The sequence below is a fragment of the Xiphophorus hellerii genome, chromosome 7, assembly GCF_003331165.1.
Source record: "Xiphophorus hellerii strain 12219 chromosome 7, Xiphophorus_hellerii-4.1, whole genome shotgun sequence".
NCBI classification, from domain to species: Eukaryota; Metazoa; Chordata; class Actinopteri; order Cyprinodontiformes; family Poeciliidae; genus Xiphophorus; species Xiphophorus hellerii.
Window position 1 is genome coordinate 21,408,712 of NC_045678.1, and position 17,633 is coordinate 21,426,344.

General features: G+C 37.0%; 2 protein-coding genes across 4 annotated transcripts in view; one reads left to right on the forward strand and one right to left on the reverse strand.

Annotated features, from left to right (window-relative positions):
- Positions 1–501: 501 nt before the first annotated feature.
- Positions 502–5,990, forward strand: myl1 (myosin, light chain 1, alkali; skeletal, fast). Its single transcript, XM_032568158.1, has 6 exons — positions 502–745; positions 1,394–1,421; positions 3,026–3,169; positions 3,665–3,838; positions 3,931–4,008; positions 5,444–5,990. The coding sequence occupies exons 1-6, from the start codon at positions 614–616 to the stop codon at positions 5,470–5,472; spliced, it is 585 nt and encodes a 194-aa protein (XP_032424049.1). The 5' UTR covers positions 502–613; the 3' UTR covers positions 5,473–5,990.
- Positions 5,991–6,952: 962 nt separating this feature from the next.
- map2 (microtubule-associated protein 2) overlaps positions 6,953–17,633 on the reverse strand; it is an 81,662-nt gene continuing 70,981 nt past the window's right edge. Inside the window, exons 8-11 of one of the 3 annotated variants that reach the window (XM_032568155.1) lie at positions 16,536–16,628; positions 12,418–12,499; positions 9,043–9,104; positions 6,953–8,762 (exon numbers count right to left, since the gene is read on the reverse strand). In XM_032568155.1, the coding sequence (XP_032424046.1) occupies positions 8,541–8,762; positions 9,043–9,104; positions 12,418–12,499; positions 16,536–16,628 (459 nt within the window). In that variant the 3' untranslated portion in view covers positions 6,953–8,540. Of the gene's footprint in view, positions 8,763–8,991; positions 9,105–12,417; positions 12,500–16,535; positions 16,629–17,633 lie in introns of all 3 variants that reach the window. The other 2 variants (XM_032568157.1, XM_032568156.1) reach the window with 2 other exon arrangements.

Genomic DNA, 17,633 nt, shown 5'->3' on the forward strand with positions numbered 1-17,633 from the left:
CATAATTGTTAATGATAGTTATTAACAATTATCATCATAATTGTAATGATGATTACAATTATCATTGTAATCATCATTACAATGATAACTAATGATAATTAGTTATCATTGTAATGATAACTAATTATTCAGATCTGTGTTGGAATAGTGTTAATGGTGTAATGTCCTTAACAGGAGGGGATGTCCCAAATCAACTCTTGCTCAAGGCCCCATACAACCTTGGGCCAGCCCTGAGTGAGTGCGCAATGAAACAACACCTGCTTAAAATGGTCTTTAACGAACATTTTATGCATGCAGGTAACCTTTTCAACCGTGTGCAGTGTGTTTGTGATGAGAGGAATGGATAAACCTTCTCTGGCCTGCAGTCTTACATTCCATGTTAAGAGAGAAGCCCATCACTCTCTCACACACCCTCCCCTTCGCCATCCAATCCTCAGACGAGGACAGAATCGGCGGGGGTCACACGGAGAATAGCCCGATATATATACGCCCAAACAGGGATTTCTTCCTCTGAGTCTCCTCCATTCTGTGCTGCACTCCTTGTGTGCCACCCGGACCGGAAATTGTGAGTGCTTCAGGGGAAAAGGTAGTTGCTTTTTAACTATAAGCAGAAATGGCTCCCAAGAAGGACCCTAAAGCTCCCGCCAAGAAGGCCGAACCTGCACCTGCACCTGCACCCGCACCGGCAGCCGAGCCAGCGCCCGCGCCCGCAGCGGCCCCCGCTATTGACCTGTCTTCCGTCAAGGTACCATGACAATGAACGCATGACCTGATATGCAGCGGGAAAGATTAGAGTGGGATGCACATGGTTTGGGATGAGCAGCAACTTCAGTTTTCAACTAAGGATTGCATTACATATTTGTCTGCAGTGGTTAATAAAACGTTTTTATTTGTAACATAGGCGACATTATCCTTGATACTTTTGAATATTAAGCATTCTGAGTAATTTCATGGTTAGGCTTATTATAGTCAAACGATTGATGCATTCACAATAATTTAAGCAAGTTTATGAAAAGATCTTGAGAACAATTTGAGGTTTAGGTTTAAAGGAACATTCTCACAGCTATGAATGGGGATGAAAGGAATAAGCAGAACCATGGATAGTTTTAGACCACACCCAGCTGTTTCCGGATTGGACTCAGGGTGATGAGTAATGCCTGATGGCAATCCACAGCGTCTCCAAATGTGGACATCCTAATGTGGCTAAAGATGGACTCCTGCAGATCAAGTGCAATCACATGGCAAAAAATAAATAAAACATATTATGGCAGCTGGGGAAAAAAAATATTGTTTTATGGGAATTAATTTGTGCATGGATGATTTCATTAAAAAAGCTTTCATGTCATGTATGTGCTTTTGAAACTTACACTATTGCTTTTTATTTGGCTTGTAGATTGAATTCAGCGCAGACCAGGTTGATGGTAAGTAAACTTCTGCCCAATTTTGCAGCCACAAGGCAGAATATCACATTGTAAACAGTTCATGTTATCAAAAACTCTAATCTGTCTCAGATTTCACTTCACCTACTAGTAAGTCAATCTGTCACTATCTTAAATCTTCAAAGCTTGACAGATTAGTTAATGGAAAAACTTTTGAATGAGAATAAGCCAAAGCAAACCTGTAGAAGAATTGGCAACAGGTGTTACAATATTTGTGACAGGTGGTCACCCCAATCATTTCTGTGTTTTGCCATTCCACAGAAATATCACATGCCAAGTGAAAAAGAGAATGCTTACTATATGTAGTTAATCTCTCAAAAACATATTTTAACTATTCATCCAATTTGTGCAGCAAACACATGATGTAATTTTGAAACTAAATTCAAGTCTTTTGAGTAAACACATTGTGTTATAATGTATACTGTCGGAATCAACAGGTTTTGTAAGAAGAAATGTAAATAAGTCTCTTTAAAATAAGATGAATAACTTCTGGTGCTAAACCTCTGCGTAACAATTGAACTTTAACCTACAGCTGTAGAACAGCAAACAAAAATAATAAGTTAGTGTCAAATTAAAAAGATTACTAGTTCATAAAACACAAATAAAGCACAGAACTCATTAATGACCAGTGAACTCTGGCATGCTAAATCAGCTTAAGATGTTTCTGTGTCTTGATATCTGCTTCTTTTATTATACTATCTCCAGATCTTTTTAAATGAAACTGTTCAGAAAGAGTACCAGCCACAAGAAGGATAAAGAAATGCTATGACTTTGACAAAAAGAAGCACCTGCAGGCTGCTAGTCAGCAATGGTCACCACAGGACTATTCTACGAGGCTGGCTGTCTACTTGTTACACTAAAGTCAGCACTCCCTTCTTTTACTCTGCTCTCACCCACAGAGGGTCTTGCCTTTAAAAGGAGGGGCTCATGTTCTCAGCTATGTTTATCAATTCCAAGGTGGTCTTTTAAAAGAGCCCCTCTGTGACAGAAGGAGACAGCTGAGACAGAAATAGTGCGAGGGGTGATGGAGCTCGGCAGCAGTCGGTCCATTCAGCCAGCAACACTGCAGCCTCCTTGGACGTCTTGCACTTGTGCTTTTCCCTTGTCAGTTAGCAGTGTAACTACTTCCACCTGCTGGTAGTTTTGCAACAGTTGCACTTTTTGAGAAATAAACCACTGATAAAAACACATCACATTTAAACTGATTTTAAAGCATTAAAAGCTTCAGAAATTTAATAACTGGACAGATAATTACATTCTAAAAACAACTAAAATTACTTGACAATATGATTGAAGAAAAATGTCCAAAATACACAACACTTTCACATTAATAAAAACATGGTTGCAGAAACCATATAAAATGATGCCACTCTTACAAATGTCTCCTGTATTTACTGTCGCTGAGTAGTTTAAAACTTTTAGGAGATAGAAATTTTAAGGTATGCAAGATAAAAAACTCCACATAGTAAAATTTGGGTATTAAAAACTCCAAAAGCTCCTCCACACATACGCAAAATAGCTCATGATTTAAACAAATACACTGGACCATTTAGATGATGATATTCTGTTCTCACTGCATTGAACAGACTACAGAGAGGCCTTCGGCTTGTTTGACAGGGTGGGTGACAACAAGGTGGCGTACAACCAGATCGCTGACATCATGCGCGCTCTGGGACAGAACCCCACCAACAAGGAAGTCAACAAACTGCTGGGAAATCCCACACCTGATGGTAAGAGAACCATTCACTAACTCACGTTTTGTGTTTTCATTTTATATTATTAGTATTATATGAAATCTCCTCTCTTTTAAGCTTTGCACCATGTTATAATGTTATTCCCTCATCAAAAACATACCTGGAATGTTGCCTTAATTTTTTCATGCATTTTTTCCAGAGTCAAGTTTATTTGACAGCAGATGTTAATGGAAAACTATAAAGTTTATTTCTATTGAATTACTGCAAAGAGCAGCATCTTTGTGACACCAGGTTTCCAAAAATACTTACTTTAACACTTTAGTAAATCTTTTCATGGCTACTAATTGCTGTGCAGGTCAGTTGGTTGAGAAAGCACAGTGATTATATACCAATGTGTTTTGCAAAAAATAAAAGCAGGTTTGTGAGTTTGTGTGCTGCTGCAGAGGAAAGCACATGATATCTAGCTGAATATTCAGCTGCTTGAGGTATACTAGTGAAATATCTATTGTATTTTTTTTTCTTCTTCCACAGACATGGCCAACAAGAGAGTAGAGTTTGAAGGTTTCTTGCCCATGCTTCAGACAATCATCAACAGCCCAAACAAGGCAGGATTTGAGGACTATGTTGAGGGTCTGCGTGTCTTTGACAAGGAGGGAAACGGCACAGTCATGGGCGCTGAGCTCCGTATTGTCCTGTCAACACTTGGTAAGTTTGAACTGGGCTCTGGTGATTTACATGGCAGTCCCCACGCTACTTTATGTGTTTTCAACACTGAATGTGTTCTGTGACCCCTGCAGGAGAGAAGATGACTGAGGCTGAAATTGATGCCCTTATGGCAGGACAGGAGGATGAGAATGGCTGCATCAACTATGAGGGTGAGCCAAAAATTACCCTAACACTATTTCTGCTATTATTACTTCTACTACAGAACTGAGCTACATAATGGAACTATTTTAAACCAGATAGTTAATCCTTTAAATGTTGCGTTATTTCTTACTTGGCATCTGCATTAAGTACAAATGCGAAATAGTCAGTCAAAGAGGTGCCAAGACCAAAGCAGCTTTCTGCTGACTAAAAACAAGACCAGCAACTCCTCTCTCAAAAACATAATAGTGTTTTTTTGTAAATGTTAGTTTATGAACCTTTAAGCTGTCATAACAATAGCATTATACTGTTGTTTACAATGAGGCCAATCATTACTTTTTAGATGAGAGGTGATGTGTAGGAAGGACTGCCAACTCTCCTGTTTTAGCCAGGACTGGCCAAAAAAGAGACCCATTTGGATTGTTCTGCCTTCTTTGTCCATTTGTTGCCATCTGGTGGCAACAAATGGACAAATGGATCACATCTGAAATCACAGATGTTTAGTTTTATCAGTTGAGGCCTCTCCCTGTCACTTGTAAGATGAAAGGTTACTGTCTGGTCTATGCAAGCACACACTGAAACATCAACTTACTTAAATGAATTAATAGTGCAGCTAAACCAAACAGTTTGCAAACATCATATGGGTTAAAGCTTTCAGCAATGACTCAGTCTAATATATTTTTGTAGCTTATTGTTAGGAGTTTTTGATTTGCCTTAAAAATGAGATTGACTTAAAGCATAAACAGAATAAAAGAAGATTGTTCGAATTAGCTTACCGCAGCAAAATATCTCGTGTGTACTATTACATTTATGTTTTTCATTATCAGCATGTTCCATTTACAGTCTGTGTTTTATATAGGGAAACACTGGTGACACACCACCTCCCACTTCACCACATAGATAATGTTTAGCTTCTCTGTAAAAGAAATTACCTAAAGCAACAGTGTTTTAAATTTTATGGTCCATAAAATATTGTTTGTATGAGTCATGATGACATCTTTGGATTGAAGGTGTTTTTAGGTGATGGAAGTCTGCTTTTTCCTGACCTAGCCATTACCTTCAGCCTCTGGAAGTAATTAATCTACATTTATATTAAATGGAGATGCCAAAGGAGTTATTTACTGCAGGTAAAATATTAATTTCTTATAACCCATTAGCAAAACCTCACTTCCAAAATCCTGAACTATCCCTTTAAATGTACTTTCAGTCTCCCTCTACTGCTCATAAAATAGAACGCATTCTTATGACATGACTACCTTAATGTTTGAGACAGCAGGCCATTGAACATTCTCGAAGTCTGATACAGTGTTACTGTGTCTGCGGTGCTTGCTACACCATCATGTGGTATTACTAGTTCATTAACTTATGTCATGTTGTCAGTTTTTGTCTCCTCATTAATTTTTCTACTCTGTTCTTTCTGTATATTACCCTGGTCTTCATCTGCAGCCTTTGTCAAGCACATCATGTCTGTGTAAGGACCCTGCCACTGCGGTGGTGAACATCGACTAGTGCAGACGACCCCATGGTGTCGCGACATCCACTCGCTGTTTCCTGAATCATCTTGTGGAAGCAGGGAGAACAAAGGACTAAGAGATGTCATTTCCTGAACCCTGTTTTGTTAAATCCTACTTTTTTTCTCTTTCGTCCAAATGGTGCTTTATTATTATTTTTCATTTCTCTCTTCCTCCTCCTGCTACTTGGAAAGCAGTAACGATTGCAGACGAAGTGATTCTTCCTTCATCTTCATTCAGGTCCCGTGGTCTCATTGGGGTTTTTGTTATTACAGAGGAACAGTGATGGAGGGGGAGGTGGAATACAAATGACCATTTCCTCCCACTCATTGTTTGGCTGGCTGTCTATCTGCCATGTAGGTGACTGGTTTGGCCCAGGACTGGCCATCAAAATAAATCCACCCTTCACTCAATCCATCCCTGAGTCTTAAGCTATTGTATCCTCTGCCATTTCACAATAAACTTTTCACACTCCCATTTTATTCCAGAATATTTGCCTCTATTTTTATGCAATTTCTAATAATATTCTGCTAGTGAGCTACTCACCAAAGTTTAAGGTGCTGCATTTAAAAGTCCTGGAGAAATAGATGCACATATTCAACTGATTAGCATCTAATTTTAAGTGTGTGTATAAGCAAAGTAATGTTTGTATGACACACTTTTTTGGTATACTAATTTTTTCAGCCTACGGATGCCCTTAAAGGTAAGTCTGACCAAAAATGTCTTTTTATATGAATGATTTTTATAGTGCCATTACTTTTTCCGTCTTCTAAGTTTGATTCAACATTTGGTAGTCAGAGTAAACCTTAGTTCTAGAAGTAAAGTTAAGAAGAACAGAAGAACGACATATGAAGGGGAATTGATGCTTCAAAATGGAATTTTTCTGTTTATAATGTATAAAAAACACTATGTTTGGCATAAAAACAATGCAGCTCATCCAGAACACTCACTGTGAAACATGATGATGGTAGCATCATGCTGTTGGGATGCTTTTCTTCCTCAGGAGGAACAAGATAGCAGGTCAAATCTGATGAGAAGATGGATGGAGATAAATATAGTGCAAACATCAAATAAATACTGGTAAACGCTGAAAATAAGAGACTGGAGAAAGTTCAGCCTTCCAGAGAAAAATTAATAACTATAGAGCCAGAGCTGAAGCTTAATGTTTTACACCAAAGCATATTAAGGGGTTAGAAAGCCTCAGCTAAAGTCCAGACTAAAACCAAATGATAACCTGTGGCAAGACAAAACGTGCAAAACTTTAAAAGGGTTTACGTTAGCAAAGCACTGTATAACACAAAAACCATTATCAAACAAGTCAATCAATCAATGCAGTGTATTGGGTTACTTATTGTAAATAAATAAACCTCTGCATAATCACTGTTGTGTACTTCTAACTGCGTCAACATATTTTTGATCATTTGAAAAGAAAACAAGAAGCGTGTCACTTTTTGTTATTTTTATTGTCATTAATTATCATAATTGGTGTCATATCAACAGGAGAAAAACTGCATACATCTACTTGACCTTTTAAATACATTAAGAGTTGCTGCAGGGTGGGCAAGAGGTGAGGGAGAGGCACACGGAGATGGGGGATGCAGAATAAACACAGAAGCAAACAAACAGTTGCAGTTGCGGGCAGTAATTGGGCAGGAAGAGGGTCATACCACAAACAGTGTCTGGAGAAAAAAACAACAAAAAAAATCTAGATCACCCAAACATTTGTCCAAACAGATATATATGGATCTGACTGAGTTCTTTCTCCCAGTGGACATTTGACGAGTATTTCTTTTTTTTTTTTATTTAAGGCTTTTAAAAAGTTTTTAACCTTTAACAATTTCGTCTCCCTACACATCACAACAAACAACCCAAGTACAGCGGCGTCCCTCCATAAAACAGCATGGGATCTGCACCAAATGCATACACACACACATATATGCTTTCGCGCACACGCATACATACATTTTGGAGAAGTGGCATCATCTGCCGTAGCATCTATTCTTCAGTGGCTCAGACTGCAATCGTTTTTAACTTTAAACATCAACCTTTATTGGTTACTCCTCAAAGAATTTCCTTCTGGGACAGATATTTGTGGAATGAGCTCCAAGTGTTTAAGCAGGCGTCTATATAGATCTGCTGAGCAGGTTTAAGTGAGTAAGGCTGTTTGACAAGACGGAGATGCATCCCTCAGCAACACCAAATCAGTCTTGGACATCGTCACCAAGCATTACACTGTAAAACATCTATTAACTACAAAACATGAACTTGTTTATCTTTATCCAATAAATGAGGAAATTATTTACTAAAATTTATTTTTTTTCTTCAATACAAAAGAGCCTCTTTTCATATTTGATTCATACATGCTTGTCATAACATGATGTGGTTCTTGCATATATGCCATTGTAAAGTAATATCTTATAGCCATATTTTTGCTTCCTTTTAAAATGTGAAACATGTGAATGGGAAAGAGGTTGTATCATATAGAGATCTCTATATTATTATTTTTAATTGTATTATTACAGATCATGTATTGAGTCAATAATGACTCACAGTAAAGATGCTCATTGTTAGGGGATCTGGCAATCATGCATGTTTGCTGAGCAAGAACAAAAAGGGTGGCATGGTGTACAGGCCATGTCTTTAGTTGCTTAGAGTAGAAAAAAAGGCTGTCGCTTCTTCGATATGCTGATCCAAGACCAGTAAAGCCAGTGTTGACAGATATACCACTTAATCTAGAGCAAACGCCCAGTCTAACTATGCAAAACATTGTTCAAAACATAAAGGAATACCCACAAAACAAATCAGAAAAAACACATGTTTAAGGTTAAAAATAGAAGACCAAAACACAGTAGCTTCTAAGTCTAGTCTCTGCTTAGAGTTAGTGATGGATGTTGCGATAAAGATGTTAAGGAGACCTCTGTGTGCTGAGCATCAATGGTAACCACTTTGTTTCATGATGGCGAGAGAGAGCAGAAGAGTTCTTAAAGGTGAGAGTGTCTTGGATGCACAGCAGCAGTCTAGAGATCCAGTGTTCACAAGCCCTGCTTGGCTAAGGCATCACTTACATCCTTGGCCAAGGTTGCTAACTGTGGAGAATCCATTATGTTGAGACTGCCAGAGGACGACAGGTGGCTTTCCTTCTGATGGTGGGGAGAGACTGAGCCTGACAGACCAGGTGACTGGACCATGATCTCAGCTCCATGGTCAACACGGGCCTTTGCATGCTCACGAAATGTCAGCCTGTGGCTCTCAATCTGTTAAATGGAGAAAATATGTTTAAGACCATTAGAATAAGTTTAAGTAACTGCAGGCAGACAGTCTGTCTGTCTTCTCAAATATTAAAACCAAAAAAAAAAAAAAAACGAGACTTTGCTGTGTGATTAGTCAGTCAAAACAGAATACGTTTTTGTAGATATTTGACGTCTCAGACAAATTCTCTCCCCTTCATTGATGCGTAGAAGCATTTAGCATTTAAACACTCACCATAATGCGACCTCCACCAGGAATATGATGTGCATTCTCCAGTGAACCCACCTTGGCTTGAGCTTTGTCTTTGAAATCCAACTTCACACTCTCTATTCGCACATTACCGCCACCTGAGCATAAGAAGAAGAAGAAGAATTACAAAAAACATTGTGCCTTGCTGAAGTACAAGGGGTTAACCATTGTACTATTTTGTATATACGTCTGTGTATTTTATCAGGTTTTATGAGATGGTGCAACATAAAATAGCATATAGCATAAAGTCTTTTCAGAATGTTTTTCAAATAAATACCTGAAAGTGTGTCTTGCATTTGTTTTAAGCTGCTTTTACTTTAGTAACCTTAAATACAATCCCTGACACCTTCTGCCTTCATGATCTGATTTGGAAAAAGGAAACCATTGTTTTAAAAAAGCAAAAGGGGATTTTGCATAGACTTTGCCACAAGCCACTTAGATATAGAAAAGACATTTAAGAAGGGGCTCTGTTTAGATGGAACCAAAATTGAGCTTTTAGGCCAACATGCAAAACACTATATGTAGCTGAAAAACCACTGCTGCCACATGGTGACTTATGGTGATGGCAGCTTATACTGCGGAGATAAATGTGCACAAAGGGACTGACTGTTGATGTTTTATGTAACTCTGTGTCCTTTTGTTTTTGTAGATATGATGTCTGATGATTCATTTTCCTATAGGATATTGATAAAGCTGAAGAGAACTGAACTGGTAGGTTTATCTTCAGTAGGGACATAAACACTGATCAGAATAGATGGTAAGATGGATGAACCTTTCTAGGTAAGGTACATTTATTTATATAGCATATTTTCAGCAACAAGGCAGTTCAAAGTGCTTTACATGAATTAGAAGGAAATACAAACAAAACAACAAAACAAAAGAAAGACAAAAAGGTAAACGTATTGGTCCCCCATGTTTAATAAGAATAAGTAGTCCGTAATTTATAAAGTAGTAGGGGTTTCTCTCATTCTTGTTCTGATAAAACTAAATGTTGGTTCTCTGACCGCCTATAATGTAGATACTTTCTAAGTTTGTTCTAGATCTGTAAACTAACAGGAGGTTCTCTAGGTCTTGCTCCGATATTAAATGTTTAATACTAAATGTTGATCATTCTAAGTTAATGAGTAGTACAAGTCAATCCTAGAAAAAGATCTGTTTGAGGTTGAAAAAGACTCTAGTCTGGGGTGGAGATTCACTTTACAACAAAACTCTAAACACCCAGTCAGACCTACAGTGAAATGGTTTAGATAAAAGCATTATTATGCTTTTATCCAGACCTTGATCCAACTGAGAGTCTGGGAAAAAACTAGAAAACTGATGTTTACAGACAATTTGCATCCAATTTTAACAGTTTCAGGTATTTTAGATTATTTTTAGATGTATGGATGTTCTGCTATGTTCTGCTGTTATTTTGAACTTCCCCAAAGTTCAAAATAAAGTCGGCAAGACAGCTTTAAGGTTTTCGGTACCTCGTGCCTGGAACAACTTATAATTTATATAATTTCTTAAAGAGCTTTAAGAATATGGCAGTGGGTGTTTTCTGTGAGCAAATTTTAATGTGTATTTGTTTTTATTGCTGTCTTGGCCAGGTCTCCCTTGTAAAAGAGATCTTTGATCTCAGTGGGACTAGCCTGCTTAAATAAAGGTTAAGTAAAAATAACAGTAAACTGACCCACCATTGGGAATGAGCCTTAGGGCTGACAGTGTGGTGGAACCTGCACATAAAACCCCAAATAATAAAGAGCAGCAAGAATAACTGTGACAAAAAGACGCCAGCAGAGGGAGCTAGAACGGCAACAAACAACTGCTGCAATATTATTTGGAGAGTCTTAATGTGACATCTTAAACACAGAACCAAAATAAAAGTCACATATGGCCAAAGATGGATGCAAGCTAATTATACGTGTGTGAAACCTAACCATTCACTACAAATATTAAATGTTCAACATTCGAGACTATCCAGAGGCTTAGAACGTATCATACGTCCAAGCTAAAAAAAAAAGCAGAGTAACCCTTAAAGTATTTATCATTTCTTGTAAAGGCCAGAACTGAGACTTTCAATGCTTCTGCATTGAGCCAGTCGAGGTGTGATCCAATGCAGCTCTCAACATCTTGTTTCACACTCATTTTCTAGGAAGACTTAAAGCAACTGCAGAAATGTTTGCCAGGGACCCGAAAAACACCTCCTACAGTCCACTGCCTGTGGACAGATCCATCAAGCTGTCAATCCAAATACAGTTCATGCCTCAGTTCAGCTGCTGTTCCTCCTGCCTACCAGGACACTGAAGAGTTCAGCAACCCAAAGTGATTGACGGGCTATTTCAGAGATTTATATAAGCTACAAAACAACCATTATTTATGCTGAAATGGATTTGTTATTTAGTGTCTGAGAAGCAAATCAGTCAGAGCAGTATTTTCAATTTTCTATATCTAAATATAACCGATTACATAAAACTACTGCAATTACACATCTTACCCACAGCAAACTGCTGGATATTTTTGCATGTTTTATGTCGGGAATTCTTCTATTCTAACTGAGGTGACTCATTTATTGCTCAATTTGACCAAATGGCTTTAGACTCTTATACTAATGAAGGAAGTATTAATAACAGATTCTATTTTTTTCTCTAGTAGATTGCCCATATTTTTACCTAAAATGTTCTGGCATGTCAAAGAGCTTGTGAAGCTTTCTAATAAGATGTCAACAGCCATTGTAAGAGAAACAAGCCCACAGCATGACAGATCTCCCACTACGTACAATAAACCACACGATAATTTGTCTTTGCTTTGCACTAAACCCATCTCTTCAAAAGTCAACGTTTCAATAAAAAGTCTCCATCCCCTTTAGAACCTGGCTCCAAACTTTTACCTTTGTAACAGTTGGACAGAAAAGGCCTTTTTCCTGGCATGCCTTTCAAAATGGTTAGCATGTAGATGGTTGTTATGGAGACCTGATGAACCCAGATTGCTGCTGTCTGATGCACCTCTTTAAAAGCTGTCTGCCATTCTGCTCACAGCATGTGGCAGTATGTTAAGTATCCAGCCTCACTGCCATTGGCTAACAGATATGGATTTATATGTCATGTTATTTTTAAAGGTGAATAATAACTGTAAAACATGTTTTAGTGGTAAATATCATGGATGTCAAAGAAAAAATTTTTCTGGATGCATTTTGTTTTCCAACTGAAAAAAAAGTTTTCATTTGCTGTAAAATGTTATGAATTTTACAGCAAAAGATAATACTGTTGCAATGGAAGATCAATTCAAAGCTTTAGACTTGTGTTTACAAAGGGTTCCAACAGGTGAGGATGGGGTTGTATACCAGTGAATAAGGCTTCCCAAAACACCCACAGCTGCTGTCATTCATATCTGATTCCCTTTGTATCACCAAATATGTATGGAGCTTTATACCTGGTCGATGATGAATGTTGTCGAGAGAACCACATTTGGAGGTCACATGGCTCAGGTCAATCTTCTTGTTCTGTATTTGTATCTGGACAAGACAAAGTTGAGACAGAAAGTCAACATTTTGAGAGTCTAAATCATGTTAAAAAATACCAAATTTCTCTGAGTTACAGCAGATAGTGTGCTGTAAGATATGCAATTCCACCATGCATCTTTTTAATAAAGAAAATAATTCAACCCCAACCCCAGAGGCCTCAAATTTGGGGGTAATAACATTGGTTGCAAGAGACTCCGGGGATCAAAGTTAAACCAGCTTAAAATGAGGTGTTGAATTTTGTTGGTAATTCTCTAGCACATTTCTCCAAATTTATGTAATTATCAATCCTTGCAATTATGTCCAATAATATTTATTTCCTTGATAAGTCTTACATTCAGGGGTGGAAATTAAAAAATTTTTTACCGGCCACTCAGACATTTCACCAGCCACCGGTTTTTGGGTTTATTTTTTTTTTCTTTTGATTACAAACCCCACAAGTACAAGCAAATTATAGAAAATGTATGATTTATTCTTGACTCTATGAAAACCAATTTACTGACAATAAGTTTACCATAGAGATGTACATATACATAATAATTTAACATAAAGCATGGACACCTTATCAGGGTTGTAGTGCAATATTACTTGATTTTAAGTAATTACTAACGGCAAACTTTAACTACACAACCCTAACATTCTTGCAATCATATGTTGAACATTTCTAAATTTTGGCAATAACTCTCCGATAGTATTTATTAGAGATGTGTCTAGTCATTTTTAAAATATTTTTAAATTGTATCAATAACTGTTTTCTAACTGTTTTGTTTTCCCTTACTTATTACGTTTTCTATTGAAATTAACAATTATTACTAAAATATCTCAGAAGTGTTCATTATTAATTCCACGGGCCATCATCATCATCATCATCAATCCTGTGTTACTCCAGAGTTTTTCTGACTACCTGGAGCTTAGCGTTAGCTTCCCTCTCACACACACCTGCCTTTCTGTCTGCATGAAACTTTTTCTTTATGAACATTTCACTTCTTCTTACCGGGCAGCAGCAGCTAATCTGAACCTCAATCTGTCCCTGGTCATGTCTCTCTTATCATCTTCCTCCGACATAATAAAGCCCCTTTACTGCTAATTCCCTCTCCTTGTCCGCTACTGAATCTTCTCCAACGGTCAAAATTAGTGTGGTAATTAACATATCGGTTAGTTTGACACATTTTTCTGAATGGGCTTATGTGCTTTTTAGCTTTTGTCGTAGTTTTTCTGACCCGCCCCGTCTCGTATCCGCTCATTTTCTCGGAAATGGCGCCATTTTATAAACTTAGAGGGGAGGGGCGGGCCAAGGAGGACTGAGGGATTTCATTGGATAAGCCCAATGTCCGTCAATAAAATCAACCAATGGGCTGTCGCCGTCGATAAAAATTTGATTTAATAAAATTGTTTCGTTAAATTATGACAGCGTAGAGCCACCAGACACGGACATTATGTACATCAGTCTGAACTGCAACCGGTCAGTCCTGCCCTGGACATTTAGTTTAAACTGAATGCAGCTTTTTTTTTTCTTTTTTTTTCCCTGTTCAAATTGTCAACCCGCCACAGTCCCGGGTGCTTTGCTCCAATTTACACGCCACTTCATACTTTTACCCGCATTTGGCCAGTGGCGGGTGCTAATTTCCACCCCTGCTTACATTGAATGTTTTCTGTACCCAGATTTTTTTTTCTTAAACACCTTCTTATAGACAAAATTAATAAATACTAGGTGAAAAAGTCTTTTGAAGAAGAATATAAAAAGGTTTTTGATTTACATCAATAGAAAGATTCCTGTAGAAAATCACCCTTATGTTCAGCTCTTTCCAAAGATTCTGTATCAGATTCAAATCAGGACTACTGTAGTACTATTTCTAAACTATGAGACAGCAAACAGACAGGAGTAATAAAGCTCTAGGCATAGCAAAATGAGTAAGGAGAGAAACAACACATGCTAAAGTGAATCACTGCAACATGTAAGGTCACCGACATAGTTCATATTTTTCAATGATTATTCCGGGAAACAGAAGCTTTGTTATGAACATGTGAATAGAAGTCAGACAATGAACAATGAAGATAATGAGATACAGACTACGTAGTACAGCTGTTCGAGCTTCTGCACCTACAAGGATAATAATGTTGGTTTGAAAAGTTGTGCATCGGTGAATAATAAGGAAGTTTCACTGGTATGAAAACAAATAACATGAACACAAAGTCAAAATAATGTATTGTGCTTTGTGTAAGTATTGAATTAGAGCATCAAGTCTTTCAATCCTTTGACAAACCATTCAACTGTTCCTGTTGAGTTGTGATATGAAAGGCAACTCCAAATCTTTATGTATTTAAAAAAAACATTCTGTGCGGATGATAAACAGCAGTTCTACATTTATGAAGTCTCACAAACTCTTGCATCACTTTCTTCAGACATTGGCAGATAATCTGCAAAAACTTTAAAAAGTATATTTTTGGTATAAAAGTACCAAAGAAGCAGTTGAACCATGTTCCCCTTCTTGCAAATAAAATATATTACTTTTGTTGTGCCATTTTGGATCTTCCTATGGAATATAGAAAATTCCACACATTACACTGTAGGAATTGTATCAGATTTCCCTTTGTTACTTTATTATTGTATTTATTTTTTTGTTTTATTTTTAATAAAATCAGCTCCTTTTTGATTTTCTATGTATTATTATTTCCAAATGATTAATAGCATAAGTCAAAATCGTAGGCATGAAGAAAAAGCAAAAGAAAAAATGTAAAAAAAATCTCCAACTGAGTCTGTTTAGAAAATATTCCAGACAAGACTTAATTGAGCACAAAACGGTTCTATGAACAGCTATTAACTGCTTTGCCACAGGCGCCAGTAAATTTTTGTTATTGTAGTTTAAGCACAGCTGTTTGCCAAGATACGTTGGTAATTCCATGCTGAATACCTGAATTCATTAAACAAAAATAGGTTTAATGTAAACAGACCAGGGCTATAAAGTCAGGGAAACTTTTAATTGTTTCATTGTTATGAGGCTTGTGTTATGGTGCATTGATAATATGCATCAGTCAAATCAGAAACCACAGATGGAGCAGACACCTGCTTCTTCAGGTGGCTGCAGTTAAACTTAATCAACTGTTTCTTGAAATATGCTACATATTGCAGATAAAGGTCAGTGAAGAAGGTCTTAGATGATTGGAATAAAATCTAGTATAAAACCTTTACATTTGTTGGGAGAAATTTGTAACTGTACCTCAAAACAGGAAATCAAACAAAACTATTCTATTTTGTGGTGTTGAACGCTTTTGGAATGTCTTTCAAATGCTTAAATCTTTCATGTCTAATGGCGGTTGCATAAAATGGCAATCACTTTTAATGATAAAGATGTATAAAAAGTTTAGAAATAAATACATATTTTAATCCACTGGCATAACCCTAACAATGAAGGAATCTTTATTTTAAGTGAATTTATTCAGTAGAGAAAAATAAAATTAGATATTTGTTTGCAACAAATCTCAAGTAGCACTGTTATAATTTTTTTCATAATACTCATTTGCTAATTAGAATTGACAACATTTTTTGAAATTTTTTTTGACAATTTCTTCTTATTTTTGTTCTTTTTGTTCAACATTTCACAAGGTTGGAGCATACAGAGAGAAAAATCTTTGACTTCCCTGCTCTACATAGGCTTTTTTTGATAATCCTAGAGTCCTGGATCCAATGTCCAAAGTTAGCAACATTTATTTTACAGTTTTATTTTTAAAAACCATTTTCACCTGGTTCTAGAAAACACATTATTGAAATGGTAGTACTGTTCAGAAAAGTACAAGAATTTGAATGTTTAAACCTTTAAAATTTAAATGTCCAAAAAGCAAATCAAAATGACAGAAAAACAAGCTTCCATAGAAAAGCGTGTTGGCAAATATATCCATAGCTCGGTGAATGAACAACATACAGAACAACAAGTTGAAAAGGGAAGCAGTAAGACTGCAAAAGCACAGCACAACACACCACAAAATGCACTGATAATGTAACACTGAGAATGGTTTGCAGGACAAGACTCACGTTTCCACCTCCTGCTGAGTGACCCCGCCTGTCCAAGGACCCACACCTAGACTGAACATGGCTATAGTCCAGTTTAACACTGGGGATGAGGACCTGCAGGGGCGGAGGCGAGCAATGAAGTGGGAAAATACTTTGACCCTTTAACAAATCTTGTAAACAATTTCTATCAACTAGTCATTTAATACTCCAGAGATTTTTCAACAATAGTCCTGGCTCTCACAGTTCCTCTGCAACCTTGGACGAGCATATAGAAACACATCTACAGTAGGGTAGAACAAAAGACACTATTCTAACCTTGGAATGAGCTGATCAATAAATAAAGTGAACAATTAAAAAACACAAGACTCAGACAAATAGGCTGCATGACTGAAACCCTGACCTGATACTGTCCCTTCCATACACTGAAGGCTTTATATACCAATGGGAGTGGGAGGCATAAACTGTAATCCAATACTTCTGATTTTAAGATGCAGTTCTCTCAACTTGATTGTGGCAGAAAAGGACAATCTTCAGAGAGGCCTTGAAGTAAAAATGGAGGCAAATTACAGCCATATTAAATAGGGACCTCAGTTTAAGGTGCATGCAAAGGTGAAAAATATGTGCGTGTACTGTGTTAATTAATGACTCGCTTCAGCTGCAAAGAGAGAAAGCAGGAGTGAGATGCAGATACAGTCAACTCAATAGCGCAAATTAATAATAAAAATAGCGACATGTCATGCAGCAATTTTAAAGGGAAATAAAAAAGCCATTCCATTGTACAAACATATTTTTAGGTGGTTTCTGCAGGAAAGGACCTGTTGTTGTTGACAGAACAACAACAGGCATTTGGCCTTAAGCTTTTTGGGGTTTGTTACTAAAAAATGGTTAAATTCCAGGATGACTATCCAAAAGACTCCTTTTATTCAATAACCATCCATTGTGCTCTAAATAAAATTAAAACCTGTATATTTCTTTAAAACAAAGGTAAATGAAATTTAAAAAATTTAAAAAGTGAAAGCAGATAATATGTTTGTGGTCAGGTGATGTTTATAGGCTGTTAAAGTTTATCCTGACCAATAGTTTAAAAATGTTTTTGCATCTCCAGCTTACAAATTAAAT